The sequence below is a fragment of the Oreochromis aureus genome, linkage group 6 (genome assembly GCF_013358895.1).
Source record: "Oreochromis aureus strain Israel breed Guangdong linkage group 6, ZZ_aureus, whole genome shotgun sequence".
Taxonomy (NCBI): Eukaryota; Metazoa; Chordata; class Actinopteri; order Cichliformes; family Cichlidae; genus Oreochromis; species Oreochromis aureus.
Genome location: NC_052947.1, coordinates 42,050,130 through 42,066,740, shown reverse-complemented (window position 1 = coordinate 42,066,740; position 16,611 = coordinate 42,050,130). Strand labels below are relative to the sequence as shown.

At 42.5% G+C, this 16,611-nt stretch overlaps 1 protein-coding gene and 1 long non-coding RNA gene across 5 annotated transcripts; one reads left to right on the top strand and one right to left on the bottom strand.

The window, feature by feature from the left end:
- Positions 1-7,719: 7,719 nt before the first annotated feature.
- On the top strand, positions 7,720-9,029 carry LOC120440670. Its single transcript, XR_005613434.1, has 4 exons — positions 7,720-7,770; positions 8,464-8,529; positions 8,624-8,662; positions 8,888-9,029. It is a non-coding gene; the product is annotated as an uncharacterized LOC120440670 (long non-coding RNA).
- Positions 9,030-12,680: 3,651 nt separating this feature from the next.
- Positions 12,681-15,304, bottom strand: LOC116316239 (E3 ubiquitin/ISG15 ligase TRIM25-like). Of its 4 annotated transcripts, none has more exons than XR_005613428.1 (3): positions 15,118-15,264; positions 13,402-14,213; positions 12,681-13,281 (listed from the first exon to the last, which is right to left on the bottom strand). XR_005613428.1 is itself a non-coding variant. In XM_039613650.1 (3 exons), exons 2-3 carry the CDS (start codon positions 14,202-14,204, stop codon positions 13,518-13,520), a joined length of 633 nt encoding a protein of 210 aa, XP_039469584.1. In that variant the 5' UTR covers positions 14,205-14,213; positions 15,118-15,304; the 3' UTR covers positions 12,681-13,517. The 4 variants fall into 4 exon arrangements, 3 of the variants coding, with proteins under 3 accessions (XP_039469584.1, XP_039469585.1, XP_031590622.2); XM_039613650.1 differs by having other exon boundaries at positions 12,681-13,643; positions 13,698-14,213; positions 15,118-15,304; XM_039613651.1 differs by having other exon boundaries at positions 12,681-13,589; positions 13,764-14,213; positions 15,118-15,303.
- Positions 15,305-16,611: the final 1,307 nt, after the last annotated feature.

Genomic DNA, 16,611 nt, shown 5'->3' with positions numbered 1-16,611 from the left:
TCGGGATTTCTTTTCTCGACGATGATTTGGATTGGGAGGCCAGTTTTGGTTTAAATCCTCCCGCGCTAGTTAATCACAATAAGCTTTCTTCTGAGATTTTTAGTTCAATGTCTGCTCGATGGGGTGGTAACAATTTAAAACCCAAGCTTGCCAAGTCTGTTTTTCTGAGACTGTGCACACTACTAAACCTAAGACTGTAAAGACTATTAAACGTAGTGGTAAAGATACTACACCCGTAACAGTTCCTCGGGTGGGGACAGCAGCTGCCCAGCCGTCGCCGGTGCCTGTTCCGGTTCCCAGGGTGGGGCCAGCCAAGCCACAGCCTGCCTCCGCACCCAGACCTACTCCTCGGGTGGGAGCAGCTATTGCTCAGCAGGCCCCCGCATCTGTTTCTGTCCTCGCTGGAGGCTCAGGTGAGCCCATCCAGCAGTTTTCTTCAGGCTCCGTAGGCTCAGAAGACCTAGGTCAGCCATCTGCTCATCCACCACCTCACCCACCATTACTACTATCGTTACAACAGTCAATACATCTTAAACTTCTGTCCATAGCTCAAACATTAGCTCACCTATCAGCTCAGTCACCTGCTCAGTTACCTTCTCAGTCATTTATTCAGCCGCCTGTTCCTGCTGGAGGGTCCGAGGAGCCTGTTCAGCCTTCTGCCTCCACTGGAGGGTCCGAGGGGCCTGTTCAGCCTTCTGCCTCCGCTGGAGGGTCCAAGGAGCCCGTTCAGCCTTCTGCCTCCACTGGAGGGTCCGAGGGGCCCGTTCAGCCTTCTGCCCCCACTGGAGGGTCCGAGGGGCCCGTTCAGCCTTCTGCCTCTGCTGGAGGGTCCGAGGGGCCCTCGGTATGCGTGCTTTATCCAAAGCATAAACACTAAATGCTGTCTCACCTTGTTTGGTCTGAGCTCCTGGAATATTAAGTAAGCCTGTTCCCGAGGAACTAAGAGGCTTCGAAGCCTCATAGCCCTCAAGTAACTTAGCAACGTGTTTAGGCCCAAGACCATTTAGTGCTTCATAAACCATTAACAGTATTTCCAAATCAGTCCTTTTACATACAGGAAGCCAATGCAATGATTTCAAAGTTTTTGTAATATGATTGTCATGATGGTGTGTGTGAGGGAGGCAGCAATAGGATCCAAAATGGAGGACTCTCCGGCAGGTCTCCATGAAACTCAAGACACAGCTTTAAGTAGGAAGATACAGCCGGAGGAATGAGAGAAACGATAAAACAACCCTGGCAAGGGGCAACAAGAATTTGAATTCATCCCTCCTGCCAGGCCCCCTCATTGGTAAATGGTAAATGGCCTGTATTTATATAGCGCTTTCTAGTCCCTAAGGACCCCAAAGCGCTTTACATATCCAGACATCCACCCATTCACACACACATTCACACACTGGTCTTAGATGCCTGCCAGGCTTGTCCTGATTGGTTAGTGCTAGAGTCCGTTAAATGCATAAACACTAACAGGTGAGATTATTTAGTGTCTAGGTTGGGGTGTCTCCCAGGAACAAGTCAAACAGGCGTGTCACAATAAAAACAAGCATGCAAAAACCAAAAGAACTAAAACACAGCAACTCATGCAAAACAAGACAAACTCCGAAAAAACCACCCTTCCCCGGATGACATAATGCTCCATAATCCCAGCTAAAGCAGGCATATTGATATTAAACAAAAGCAGTCCAAGAACAGAGCCCTGAGGAACCCCAGGTGTAACCTTTATTTGTTCAAAATGATAGTTAATGAATGACACAAAATAACCTTGATCTGTCAAATCAAATTTAAACCAATTAAACAGTGTTCTCAATGTTCTCCAACCTATAAGGCAATATATTATGATCAGGTATAGTAGCCAATAATGTCCTATTTCATAGTCTAATCTTCACGTGCTTTATCCAAAGTACACTCCCTGTTGATTCACCCACTAATTATGTTCACAGTATCTATTATTGTAGGTTCTACCTTACAATATAAAGCGCCTTGAGGTGACTGTTGTTGTGATTTGGCGCTGTATAAATAACATTGAATTGAATTGAATTGAATTGAATTGAATTATTTACTCACTGTGTCTTTATGAATTTGCTAGCTTAGCTTAGCTCGTAGCCGACTCGCTAGCAGCATGGCCTCTTCACCTGTCCTGCCTACACTTTCCTGCTCATTGTGTCAGATGGTTAGTTACTCCTTGCCCTGTTTTAGCAGTAATGATACTTGTAATAAATGTAGCCTATTTTCAGCTCTAAAGGCCAGGATCACTGAATTGTAGACTTGACAAACACGTAGCTAATCAGGCCCCTGTAGCCGAAGGTAGCGTAGGCCCCGCTAGCTGTCCCCCAGCAGATTGTCCTGAGCAGCCAGGAAAACAGGATGGCTGGGTGACGGTGAGGAGGAAACATAGTCTTAAACAGAAGCCCCAGGTACACCACCAACCTGTTCATGTGTCTAACCGTTTTTCCCCACTCGGCGACACACCCGCCGGGGGTCAAACTCTGGTAACTGGTGATTCTGTTCTCAGACATGTGAAGCTAGAGACACCGGCAACCATAGTCAATTGTCTTCCAGGGGCCAGAGCAGGCGACATTGAAGGAAATTTAAAACTGCTGGCTAAGGGTAAACGTAAATACAGTAACATCATAATTCACGTCGGCAGTAATGACACCCAGTTACGCCAATCGGAGGTCACTAAAATCAATATTGAATCGGTGTGTAACTTTGCCAAAACAATGTCGGACTGTAGTTTTCTCTGCCCCCCCAATCAGACCAGGAGTGACGTGTTTAGCCGCATGTTCTCCTTAAATTGCTGGCTGTCTGAGTGGTGTCCCAGAAACGATGTGGGCTTCATAGATAATTGGCAAACCTTCTAGGGGAAACCTGGTCTTGTTAGGAGAGACGGCATCCATCCCACTTTGGATGGAGCAGCTCTCATTTCTAGAAATATGGACCAATTTATTAAACCCCCCAAAATATGACTATCCAGAGTTGGGACCAGGAAGCAGAGTTGCAGTCTTACACGCCTCTCTGCAGCTTCTCTCCTCCTGCTACCCCCAAAAACCCATCTCCATAGAGACTGTGTCAGCTCCCAAAAGACAAAAACAAACTAAAACCAGCAATAAACAACTTAAACATAAAAAATCACAAAGAAAGAACAATACAGTATCCACATCTGAACCAAAGAGTAAAACAGTGAAATGTGGATTATTAAATATTAGGTCTCTCTCCTCCAAGTCTCTGTTAGTACATGACTTAATAATTGATCAACAAATTGATTTACTCTGCCTTACAGAAACCTGGTTGCAGCCGGATGAGTATGTTAGTTTAAATGGAGGTGCAGGGGATTATCTTCTTCAGTACCTGAACGCTACTCCAACAGAGGTCAATTATCTTGTTAATAATTTCACTTAACTGCGTACAAATCTCTTCCTCTGAAAAAGAAATTTTCAAATCAGAAGTACCTGACTCCGTGGTATAATTCTCAAACACGTAGCCTAAAGCAGATAACTCGTAAGCTGGAGAGGAAATGGCGCGTCACAAATTTAGAGGATCATCATTTAGCCTGGAGAAATAGTTTGCTGCTTTATAAGAAAGCCCTCCGCAAAGCCAGAACATCTTACTATTCGTCACTGATTGACGAAAATAAGAACAACCCCAGGTTTCTCTTCAGCACTGTAGCCAGGCTGACAAACAGTCAGAGCACTGTTGAGCCAACCATTCTTTTAACAGTGACTAAGTAATGACTTTGAACTTCTTCACAAACAAAGTCCAGACGCTTTTCTTTCCAAGCTCCGTAGACTACGATGACCTGGATGACTGAGAACCTTCACAGTGATTAGAGAAAAAATGACTCATAATCATCCCACAGATGTAATATCATCTACAGCTACTCTTAGTACCATTGATATTCATTTAGACTCTTTTTCTCCAATTGATCTTTCTGAGTTAACTTCAATAATTACTTCCTCCAAACCATCAACGTGTCTTTTAGACCCCATTCCTACAAAACTGCTCAAAGAAGTCCTGCCATTAATTAATGCTTCAATCTTAAATATGATCAACCTATCTCTAATAATCGGCTATGTACCACAGGCCTTCAAGGTGGCAGTAGTGCAGTATGCAGATGACACGCAGCTCTATCTGTCCATGAAGCCAGATAACACACACCAATTAGTTAAACTGCAGGAATGTCTTAAAGACATAAAGACCTGGATGGCATCTAACTTTCTGCTTCTTAATTCAGATCAAACTGAGGTTAATGTATTTGGCCCTGAAAATCTTAGAAATATGGTATCTAACCAGATTCTTACTCTGGATGGCATTACCTTGGCCTCCAGTAACACTGTGAGGAACCTTGGAGTCATTTTTGACCAGGATATGTCCAGTTAATACAAAATGCTGCAGCAAGAGTACTGACAGGGACTAAAAAGAGAGAACAGATTTCTCCTATATTGGACCCAGCCTTCGCAGTCTACGTGGGCCGGGTCCTTTAAAGGCCAAGAAGGCCGGAAGTGTGAGGCTGTGAAATGGGATGGTCTACCCTTCAGATTTGTGTCACCAACTGTGTTCATGGAGTTTAATAAACTCAGCCACCTGCTCCTTGCTATTTAAAATATAACAGGACATTGAAGTAAATTCTCGACCATCTCACGCTTCTGTTTATTCAGTTTTCTGTTTGACGTTTATTCAGCTGCTTATTCAGTGTTTATTCCCTCTGCGAATTGCTACCTTATCGTGGTGGTGGGGTTTGTGTGTCCCAGGGATCCCAGGGGCTATGTTGTCCGGGGTTTCTGCCCCTGGTAGGGTCTCCCATGGCAAATTGGTCCTAGGAGAGGAACAGACAAAGAGCAATTCTGAAGACCCTTATGTGAAAACGAGGGAACAGTTTTACCGGGGCCCCACCATGGAGCCAGGCCCTGGGAGGGTGCCCGAGGGCGAGCATCTGGTGGCCAGGCCTTAGTCCATGGGGCCCGCCAGGCACAGCCCGAAAAGGGGACATCGGCCCATCCTCCTGCAGACCCACCATCCACAGGAGGTGCCGTTGGTGTCCGATGCATCGTGTGCCGGGCAGCAGCCAGGAATGGAGGGCCTGGAGGACTGATCCCCAGTTACCAAGACTGGTAATTGGGACATGGAATGTCACCTCTCTGGTAGGGAAGGAAACTGAGTTAGTGTGTGAGGTTGAGAGGTACCGATTAGATATAGTCGGTACCTCTCAATGCATGGTGTTGGAACCAGTCTCCTGGAGAGGGGCTGGACTCTGTCTTAGTCTGGATTTGCCCCCGGTGAGAGGTGGCGGGCTGGGGTGGGTATTCTAGTATCTCCTCGCGTTGCTGCCTGTACATTGGGGCTCCAGTGGATGACAGGGTTTGCTCCCTGCGCCTTCGGGTCGGGGAACGAGTCCTGACTATCATCTGAGCTTATGCGCCGAGTGACAGCTCAGAGTACCCAGCCTCTTTGGAGTCCGTGAGGAGGATGCTGGAGGTTGCTTCGCCTGGAGACTCTGTTGTCCTACTGGGAGACTTCAATGCTCATGTGGGCAAGGGCAGTGAGACCTGGAGGGGCGTGACTGGGAGGAATGGCCTCCCTAATCTGAACCCGAGTGGTGTTTTGTTACTGGACTTCTGTGAAAACCACAGTTTGGCCATAACGAACACCATGTTCAAACATAAGATTGTCCATAAGTGCATGTGGCACCAGGATGCTCTAGGCCGCAGGTTGGTGATCGATTTTGTAATCCTGTCATCAGACCTGTGGCCATATGTTCTGGACACTCAGGTAAAGAGAGGGGCTGAGCTGTCAACCGATCACCACCTGGTGGTGAGTTGGATGAGGTGGGGGGGGACGCTGCACAGACCCGGCGCTCCTAAACATTTAGTGAGGATGCGCTGGGAACGCGTAGCAGAGGCCCCGGTCAGCAAGATCTTCAAGGCACATATCTGCTTCAACAGCATTCTGAGGGAGACTGGGGACATTAGGTCTGAACTGACCATGTTCAGCATCTCCATTGCCGAAGCTGCTGCACTGAGCTGTGGCCACAAAGTGGTTGGTGCCTGTCATGGTGGTAACCCCCGAACCAAATGGTGGACACCAGGGGTAAAGGAAGCCACCAGGCTGAAGAAGGAGTCCGATCGGGCTTGGTTAGCCTGTGGGACTCCGGAGGCAGCTGACAGGTATCGACAGGCCAAGCGGAACGCGGCGTGGGCAGTTGCTGAAGCAAAAACTCGGGTGTGGGAGGAGTTTGGAGAGGCCATGGAAAAAGACTTTCGGACTCCCTCGAAGAGATTCTGGCAAACCGTCAGGTGACTCATGAGGGGAAAGTGGTGCTCTACCTGCACTGTGTATAGTGCGGGTGGAGTGCTGCTGACTTCGACTGAGAAAATTGTCGGGCGGTGGAAGTAATACTTCAAGGACCTCCTTAATCCCACTGACACTTCTTCCGTGGAGGAGTAAGAGTCTGGGAATGAGGGGGATGACCCATCAATCTCCGGGTGTGAGGTTACTGAGGCAGTTAAACAACTCCTTGGCGGCAGAGCCCCTGGGTTGGTTGAGGTTCCTAAAGTCTTAGGGTGTTGTAGCGCTGTACTGGTTGACACGCCTCTGCAATGTTGCGTGGAGATCAGGGGCGGTACCCCTGGACTGGCAGACCAGGGTGGTGGTCCCCATTTTTAAGAAGGTGGACCGGAGGGTGTGTTCCAACTACAGGGGGATCACACTTGTCAGCCTCCCTGGGAAAGTGTATGCCAGGGTGCTTGAAAGGAGAGTCCGTCCGTTAGTTGATCCCTGTACTGGAGGAACAATGCAGATTTCGTCCTGTTCGTGGAACCCGCTCTTTATCTTCTCAAGGATACTCAAGGGTGCGTGGGAGTTTGCCCAACCAGTCTCCATGTGTTTTGTGGACTTGGAGAAGGCATTCAACCATGTCACTCGGGGTGTCCTGTGGGAGGTGCTGCGGGAGTATGGGGTGCCTGTCCCATTGCTATGGGCCGTTCGATCCCTATACAACCATTGCAAGAGCTTGGTCTGCATAGCTGGCAATAAGTTGGACTCGTTCCTGGTGGGTGATGGGCTCCGCCAGGACTGCCCTTTGTCACCGATTCTGTTTATAATTTTTATGGATAGAATTTCTAGGCGTAGCCAAGTGGTGGAAGGCTTTCACTTGGGTGGTCTCAGAATCTCATCTCTGCTTTTTGCGGATGATGTGGTTCTGTTGGCTTCATCGGGTGGTGGCCTCCAGGTGAGGTGTTCTGTGCATGCCCCACCAGTAGGAGGCCCCAGGGCAGACCCAGGAGATGTTGGAGAGATTATATCTCTCGGCTGGCCTGGGAATGCGTTGGTGTTCCCCCAGACAAGCTGGAGGAGGTGGCTGGGGAGAGGGAGGTCTGGGCTTCTCTGCTTAGGCTGCTGCCCCCGTGACCCGGCCCCGGATACACTCAAAAAAATGAATGAGGTGGATTGTTCAGTGTATATTAATTATTTATTTTCATTTTACTTAAAATATATGTTTTTGTTAAGTTAACATATGTTTTTCTAATCAAGTCTACGTAATTGTGTCTATTATTCACTGTACATAATACTAATGTGTTACTTGATGGTATAACATTTAAGTTAAGTCAATTAGGATCGATATACTTTGTATATCCACAAGGTGGCAGTAATGCAAAAACAGTTGTAATGAAACCGCGAAGAACAACAAGGTTTCACGGCTTGGGCCTGCTCATGCATAAGACTTCAAATTTAACTTAAAAACGTTGTTTTGGCGCCAAGCTGCTGTTTCTTTGAGAGGTAAGACCACTTTTTCTTTGACTGTGTTGTTTAGTATCTACATGTCGAGCATGGTTATATTTTTGCGTTTGTCTTATAAGACATGTTATATCGCTTATGCGCGCGCTTGTTCTACATTAGTTTTACTGGGTCCTGGACATGCTTAACATGCTTATTTTGTGGACTGTGTAAGAAACATTTTTATTGTTTTTGGTTTTATTAAGGGATTAGCTACAGGGGTTCATGGGGTTATTTTTTTCATTTGCTTTCTTGGGATTCCTTTACTGTAATCCGAGAGTCATAAATATCGAATAGGATAGCAAGGATAGCATAAAGTGACATTTAAAATCCAAAAAGTCGAGGGCGAAAGCCACTGTGACACCATTGTTATGCTCTATCAGTAATCTGTATTATGTAAAAATGGTCTGTAAATACAGCATGTTTCCTAGGAGTGATACAGATCAGCATAGTTATAAATTACAGTTTGTTAAATCACACACTTACTTTTTTAAATAAAATTATTCACGACATATGAGTGGACAGACAATGGAGGCCGACAGACCTGGTGATAATTGCTTCTATAGAAAGTTAGCACATGGCAGTGTCAATCTCTTGCTTTTCTTCTGAGTAGTATTTTATTTAGTTGTAATTCAATCAATAATTTGCTTCTTGAAATTAAGTAATGAATTTCTTGTTTTACTGTATAAATTTCAGATCCTGCCTTTACCTGCTCCCTCCTATACTGATGTGGTGTATGTGGTACCGCTGAGCTTGTATGTGGTATGTGAACTGTTATACTTTTAAAAACAAAACTGTTTTATAAGTTAATTTTTCTTTAGTGACCCATTCAATGCCCCTGTTATTTCTTCTCCAGATCTGAACCATTGTAAAGGTTGCAGTTCAAGGGCCTGAGGTATGAAATTCTTTTCAGATCAGCTGTGATCAATATTTTTTGGAACTTGATATATAACAATAAAAGCTGTAATGGCTCCATTAGCATTTTGTGTAAATGTTTGTGTTAAAATTATAGCTTTAATGAGGTCTTTCTACATTAGTTTCAGTTATAAAGTATGTATATGTGTACATATAGTATGTATATTTACAGTACAGTATGTTGTGTTTGTTGACATGTTTTCAGGTGGAAGCAGAATTTGTGAGGATTACTACTGCTCCACTTGTTCCAAGGCTTTTTGCACAACTTGAACAATACACTGACCAGCTCATAAAAGTCTTCAAGAAAAAAGGAGGCGCTGCAGTGAAGAAAATTAGACAAATTTTGGCCCCAACCACAAAGGTGCATTATTCTGTTGGTAGCAAAATATTATGGCTAATAAGATCACTTTCAAATTTAAACAGCTAGTGTATGGTAGCTGCACAGTGTACTTACATTTATATTAAGCAAGACAAAGTTTGGTACTCAAAACTTTGGAAAATTAAAATTACCTAAACATAAGTAAAATCTGATCCCTCAATTTCGGATTGAACCATAAGTGAATGTTTTTATGTTAAAGATCAGTTTTTGAATGCAAAAAAGATGATGTATTAGTTTGTCTATACCTCCATTATGGACATATATAATGTGGTGGAAACCCTGCCCAACAGGTTAACTATTCATGTCCATGTGATGATTAGTTGGTCTTGTGTACATGTCTATCTGTGCAGTAAATATGTCATCATTTTGCGTATAATGTGAGTTTGTGTCATCCTAAAGTATATCTGTTTTCTCTTCCTGTATCTCTGCCACTCTCTACGGAAGCAAACTATTGAAAAGGGGAGGGAGTGTGTCCTCAGGGCACTACCTTTCTACCTGAATGAAGACCCAAGCATCCTCTTCAAAGAATAATTGGTTGGTAATTTTAGTTTAGTTTTTTATCTGTATTAAACCAAATTTTGAATAACTAATGTTGTTGCATGTTGTAGTGTTGTTGTTGTTGTAATTTGCATGGAACCTGTTTAAATGTTTTGGGGAATCTTCTTGTATACCCAAACTATTTATATTTATTGTTGAATCTGTAGTCTAAAATAGTAGCGCACTGGGGTGCATGTTCCTAATATTGTGTTTACTTCATTAAAGGGTAGCTTTGGCTCTTTTTTTTTTTTCTTTTCCTTTTTAAATTTAACTGGACGCCATTTTTCTTTGTTTTTGTGTCTAAGCTACAGCTACAGCTGTTCAGAGGGAGCTGGAACAAATTACCCTTGCTATCTTCACCATTGAAAAAGCTGATGTCAGCACTCCTCCAGCCGATGTGGGTATAACCATCTAGGGTGTTCTGCATGACCTGGAAGACATGGCCTCTGCATGTGCACTCTTAATGGGTGGGATATATGCACTGAATCTCAGTTAACCTCGAGACTGAAAGCTTTCTTTGAAGTACTTCAGAAGCTCTTCCTTCATCTGTATGTCAGCAGACTCTTGACCAAGGTACAGATACTCAAGAATAAACTGAACGAATAAGCCAATCCTTAATTTGGATGATGAATGTTCTGTCAGATGGACAGAAGTTTTTCAGAGGCTGAATGGGAATAAAACGGTAATTTGTTGAAAATGACAGATAAAGGGAAAATTACATTTAAGAGAAATTTTGAAAAGTTTGTAAACTACTACAATTTGAGAGATTTTACTCTTGTGGGGGAGGGGGGCTAGTAAGAGACAATCAAAAGTATTGAGATTTAAAGGATTTAATTGAGAGATGATACTGCACCAGAAATGTTGAAGGGTGGTGTGTATATTAGCGTTCAAGGTATATTGTTATGAGGTGGAAATATGTTCATATTCTGTTTGTGTTACATTGTGTGCATTGTAAAGGTAATTGCAATACATACTAAGAATAAGGGTAAGTTAGGAATGCAGGATGAATGTATATTTTATGGACTTTTAAAGACGAACAATTGTTTCCATGTTAAAATGTTTACAACCCAAGTTTTTGGCCCAAACACTGGTAAAATAAAAGTTGAGGGTGGCAAGTGTTAAATGGTTACTTTTGTGCTGTTGCAAAAAAAACTGAACGCTGACAAGCTGTTTTATTGTTAGACCATAATGCTGGCATGCTTTATTTAAGTTTTATTTGGGATGGTGATATAATTTTCTTTGATTGCTAATATCAGTGGACTATTTATTATTATTATCATTATTATTATTATTATTATTATTACAACATTAATTTTTTTAATTGTGGCTGTTGAGGTGGACACTTCACTTTGCATTGTTAAAGGAAAACACTTCATTGGCGTTGTGTTACTGGACTGACCCTAAGCAATCATTGCAAATACCAACTTTGCTATCCATTTTAGACACTAAAAGAAAAAGCACTCCACAGACCTTACTAGCATCACATATACGTAACTCAAGTGTCATCTTATCAACATGTTATGTGGTCTTCAATGTTTTTTTCTTCTATTTCTGGCAGATACAGACATTTAATTTAAAGTCTTGATGTTGCATCTGTCTACATACTGTTAGTTACTAACCCTAATGACCTGTTGTGTTTTATTTTGGACTGGGTTTACACAAATGCTCACTGAATGTGTTGGCAATAAAAGAAATTTAAAAAAATAAGTTGGATGTACTTAATTCATTTGTGTGGAACCTGTTGACAAAATAGATTTATGTAAAACTAATTAGTAAAGCACAAGGTGGCTGAAAATATAATATTTGAATTAATCTAACTTAAATTTAACATTTTACTGCCACAAATAAGAAATGTGTTGAAGTAACTAATCTAAACTATCTAACCTGTAAATATATCATTTATGTTCATACAACATAATTTGATTTAGGTAGTCTTAAATATCTCTTGTTAATCTTAAGTAGTTTTTTAAAATTAGATGAACTAAAGATTTTTGCTTTAAACTAACACAATGCAATTTCGTGGAACCTGTTGACAAAATAATTTTAATTAAAGTCAACGTTTCATTTTTTTGAGTGTAAGCGGAAGAAAATGGATGGATAAAAAACTATAACTTTAATCTCAGCCAAACCCTTTTAACTCAGGAACAAATAAAACAGTGAAAAAAGCCAAACAATAATATATATATCATGTTTAACCTGAGTAGCGAAAGACCGCAGGGGAATCCGCTGTTCTTGCCAGCTCTAGTGAGCCTCGACCTCCCGGTCAGATATCGAGCTGGTGGGTAACAGACGTCTCAGAAAATGTCGGAGCACTTTTGCAAACATGTGATGTCTTGATAAATTGAGCAGATATTTGAAGTTTACACAGCTACATTCTCGCCTGAAAATATCGTAAAAGTTTATTTTGTGACCATTCGTGAGTAATAAGAGTAATATTAAAACTAAGTAGCTGCCGCCATTGTTGGAAACTGGAATTGGCTGGGCCGCGCTATGAATTCTGGGATGGGTTGGGCCACGAAGGATACACCCGACCCATCCTTCAAATTCAGGGAAATGAAAGATGGATTTGTCGGCCGCATTTAGAGCGGTCTTTGAATTGGGACAGCCTTCGTCACCCGGCTGTGGCGTAATCGACCTTCAAATGTTACAGCCCCTTAATTGCGACATACCTCATGTGTTAATAGACCTCTCTGCACTGAATCATACTTGTCATACTTGTTACTTGTTATTAATCTCTGTCTCTCTTCCACAGCATGTCTTTATCCTGTCTTCCTTCTCTCACCCCAACCGGTCACAGCAGATGGCCCCGCCCCTCCCTGAGCCTGGTTCTGCCGGAGGTTTCTTCCTGTCAAAAGGGAGTTTTTCCTTCCCACTGTCGCCAAAGTGCTTGCTCATAAGGGGTCATATGATTGTTGAGTTTTTCTCTATATGTATTATTGTAGGGTCTACCTTACAATATAAAGCACCTTGAGGCGACTGTTGTTGTGATTTGGTGCTCTAAGTTGATGAATGAATACTTTGAACACAATTAATGGGTGATTCAGCAGAGAGTCTGTATTGGATCAAGGAATTGACGATTGCACTGTGTAACAACAAAGTTTTTAATTAAATGGCATACACAAAACACCACTGTGCAATGCATCAGGAACAGGAGGTGATACTATACTACAGTGAAAGCCAACACCAGGTAAATATAACATTTCATTTCTTAGAGTGCATGGAGAGACCATCTGGGAATGGTTTCAGATGAAAAACATGGAGACCCAAAGAGGCTGGAAATCTACAATGGAGGGTTTTACATGGTGCAGTAGTTGTAAATGCTTTTATCTCTGTTTTAAATCCCAGCGATGATGAAATTGTCCAGTATGTTGTAAAGGGGAAACTGTGTTCCACTCTTTCCTGGATTTCAGGAGATCACAGTCTGTGTTTGGGCTCCAGGAGAAGCAGTTCTGACTTTTGGTGAGATTATTTACTCTACAGACTTTCATCATTGGCTTTACATGTTCGATAAAAGCAGACATTGGTGTTGGTTTAATATTCACTTGAAAAAGAAATATTTTTTTTTGTTTGGATTATTACTTCTGTTCTGAAATCTTTAGTTGCCTATTTTTATCTATAAAAGGGTTTTGGAAAATCTAAATCAACTCTATCTATATATTTGCTCTGTCTCTCTACATCTCTAGCTCGCTCCATAGATCTTGCTGTCTCTCTCTCGCTAGCTCACTCTCTCGTTCTAGCTCAAGCAACAAATCCTGCTGTCGCTCTTCCTCTAACTCTCTCGCTAGCTCACACTCTCTTTCTACCTCGCTCCATAGATCTTGCTGTCTCTCTCTCGCTAGCTCACTCTCTCGTTCTAGCTCAAGCAACAAATCCTGCTGTCGCTCTTCCTCTAACTCTCTCGCTAGCTCACACTCTCTTTCTACCTCGCTCCATAGATCTTGCTGTCTCTCTCTCTCGCTAGCTCACTCTCTCGTTCTAGCTCAAGCAACAAATCCTGCTGTCGCTCTTCCTCTAACTCTCTCGCTAGCTCACACTCTCTTTCTACCTCGCTCCATAGATCTTGCTGTCTCTCTCTCGCTAGCTCACACTCTCTTTCTACCTCGCTCCATAGATCTTGCTGTCTCTCTCTCGCTAGCTCACTCTCTCGTTCTAGCTCAAGCAACAAATCCTGCCGTCGCTCTTCCTCTAACTCTCTCGCTAGCTCACACTCTCTTTGCAACTCTCTGTACAGATGTTGACGAGGCTCCAGGCGTGTCTCACGGCAGGACTTCAGGGCCTTCGGTCTGGCTCCAGTGAAGACGTTGCAGGGAAGTTGTGGTTTGGCAGCTTGTTGCTCTGAGCTGCTGCTGCTGACTTTCTTCTGAGCTTCTCGTTTGAACTGAGAAACCACGCCAGAAAGCAAAGTGTTGACCTTCAACTGAGGTCTCGTGTTGAACGTCTCCTTACACATGGGACACTGGCTGGGCATATTAACATCCCAGTGCTGAGTGATGCATCTTTTGCAGAAGTTGTGGCCACATGGTGTGGTGACTGGATTGGCGAACACCTCCAGACAGATGGAGCACAGAAACTGATCTTCAGCTCGCAGATTGCTGGCAGCGGACATGTCTGCACTCTGAGAACAGAAGTCTGAGCATTAAAAGTTCAACTCTAATTAAACATATTTGGTTTACATTGAGAATGCAACAAAGTCTGAGCAGCAACAATAGGAAACAGAACTAGGACACCACAGGTGCAGAATGTAACAATGTGACTCTGAAGCTGCTCTGTCTTTCAGCTCCGTCCCACCTCAAACGGCTTTGTTTGTTTCCTCCTGCAGGTTCAGACCTGATTATAGTAACCTGCACTTGGCACAACATGAGCTTAATCTTTTCGGAGACGTTGAACTTATTTTCTTTGATTTGAAACTGTCACATGTCAGACTGAGGCAGCAGACGTCTCTGAAAACTAAAGTGAAAGTGTCAAAAACACATGTTTAGAAAGAAATTAATTCAGTGTTGTTGATTATGCACCTGTAGATGTAATTGATGTTACTGCTGATCACATTATTCTAGTTTAATTTAATTTAAGCCTCCAGTTGAATTATTCTGACATGCCAGTGTGAAATTGTATAGTGCTGAATCTTTATTTTGAACATGTTAAAATAGTCAAAAAGAGACAAACAAAAAAAAGGAAAACAAAGCAATAATAATTATAACTAACTTACATGTTCAAAAATGAGTAGGAAGAAGCATGAGCTTATTTAATCCCACCTCCTTTCCACTATTTAGTAACTAAATGTCTGCATTTTTTCTTATTGTTTATGCCCTGTTCATCAGAAATTCACCTTCATTACAATTTGTTACATGTATTTTTTTAATAACCCCAGGAACATGTCAAAAGATATACAAATTTACAGATATATACACTTATATAACATACATGTGCACACACACACACATATAATAAAATATGAATAAAAAGAAAAGTTTTGTGTTAATGCTGCATGTTAAACAGTAAATGTCATCAGCTGTACTCACCAGTTTTTGAGTCAGTTGTTTAGAAAGAGCAGATGAATTCAGTCTGATTTTCTTCACAAATGCACAGATCTGTGACTGCAGCTGTGCTGTTACTCTCACTAACTTTAACTTTCATTTCTGGAAACTGACGCTGACTCTCCTCTTTGTGGCTCCGCCTCCTCCTGCAGTGTTAGGCTTGTTTCATTCACACATGATTAGAGATACACACATCTGGAACAGGAGTTTAAAATGTGTGTGCGCCTTCAGTTTTCTCAAACCCGAGCAGCAGTGTTGTCGATCATTTCCTCTGCAAAGCTTCTCTCTTTCTGTCATTCATGTTTTTATTGCAGAGGAAGTTGAGCTCTGTGCACACTTCAAACTCTCCTTCAAACTGTTGCAGCCCTCTGCTGGACACAGACAGGAACCACATCAGAGTTAATGAAGACTGTAAAATTACAATCAGTTCCTGCAAATATGACGTCTGATGTGTGAACCCTGGTGCTGCATTCACAGCGAGCTGAAAGTTTGAGAGCATCTCAATTCAATTCAATTCAATTTTATTTATACAGCGCCAAATCACAACAACAGTCGCCTCAAGGCGCTTTATATTGTACAGTATATAATATAATAATAGATACAGAGAAAAACCCAACAATCATATGACCCCCTATGAGCAAGCACTTTGGTGACAGTGGGAAGGAAAAACTCCCTTTTAACAGGAAGAAACCTCCGGCAGAACCAGGCTCAGGGAGGGGCGGGGCCATCTGCTGCGACCGGTTGGGGTGAACTGAGGACGACAGGATGAAGACATGCTGTGGAAGAGAGACAACAACAGGTTAACAACAGATATGATTCAATGCAGAGAGGTCTGTTAACACATAGTGAGTGAAGAAGAAACACCCAGTGCATCATGGGAATCCCCGGCAGCCTACACCTATTGCAGCATAACTAAGGGAGGATTCAGGGTCACCTGGTCCAGCCCTAACTATAAATATTTATATTTATAGTTGAGGTATTTGTATATATTAGTGCTATTTCTTACATTTGTAAACTCTGTAACATATTGTATAATTTAAATAGTTTAGTCTGTTACTGTCTTGGAGCAACTGTAAGCCACATAATTTCCTTAGGGATTAATAAAGTATCCTGATCCAGCCCTAACTATATGCTTTAGCATGTGAGGAGCAGGATTTTGAATTCAATTCTGGAATTCAAAATCCACATTTCACCGTTTTACTCTTCAGCGCTGTTAAAGATACTGTATTGTTCCTTTTTTGTTATTTTTTTTAATGTTTAAGTCATTTTTGCTGGTTTTTAGTTTGTTTTTTGTCTGTTTGGCAGCTGACACAGTCTCTAACGGGATGGGGCTTAGGGGGTTTAATCAATCTGTCCATATTTCTAGAAATGAGAGCTGCTCCATCCAAACTGGGATGGATGCCGTCTCTCCTAACCAGACCAGGTTTCCTCATGAAAGTTACCCAGTTATCTTTAGACAGAGATTAGAAATGAGTCATC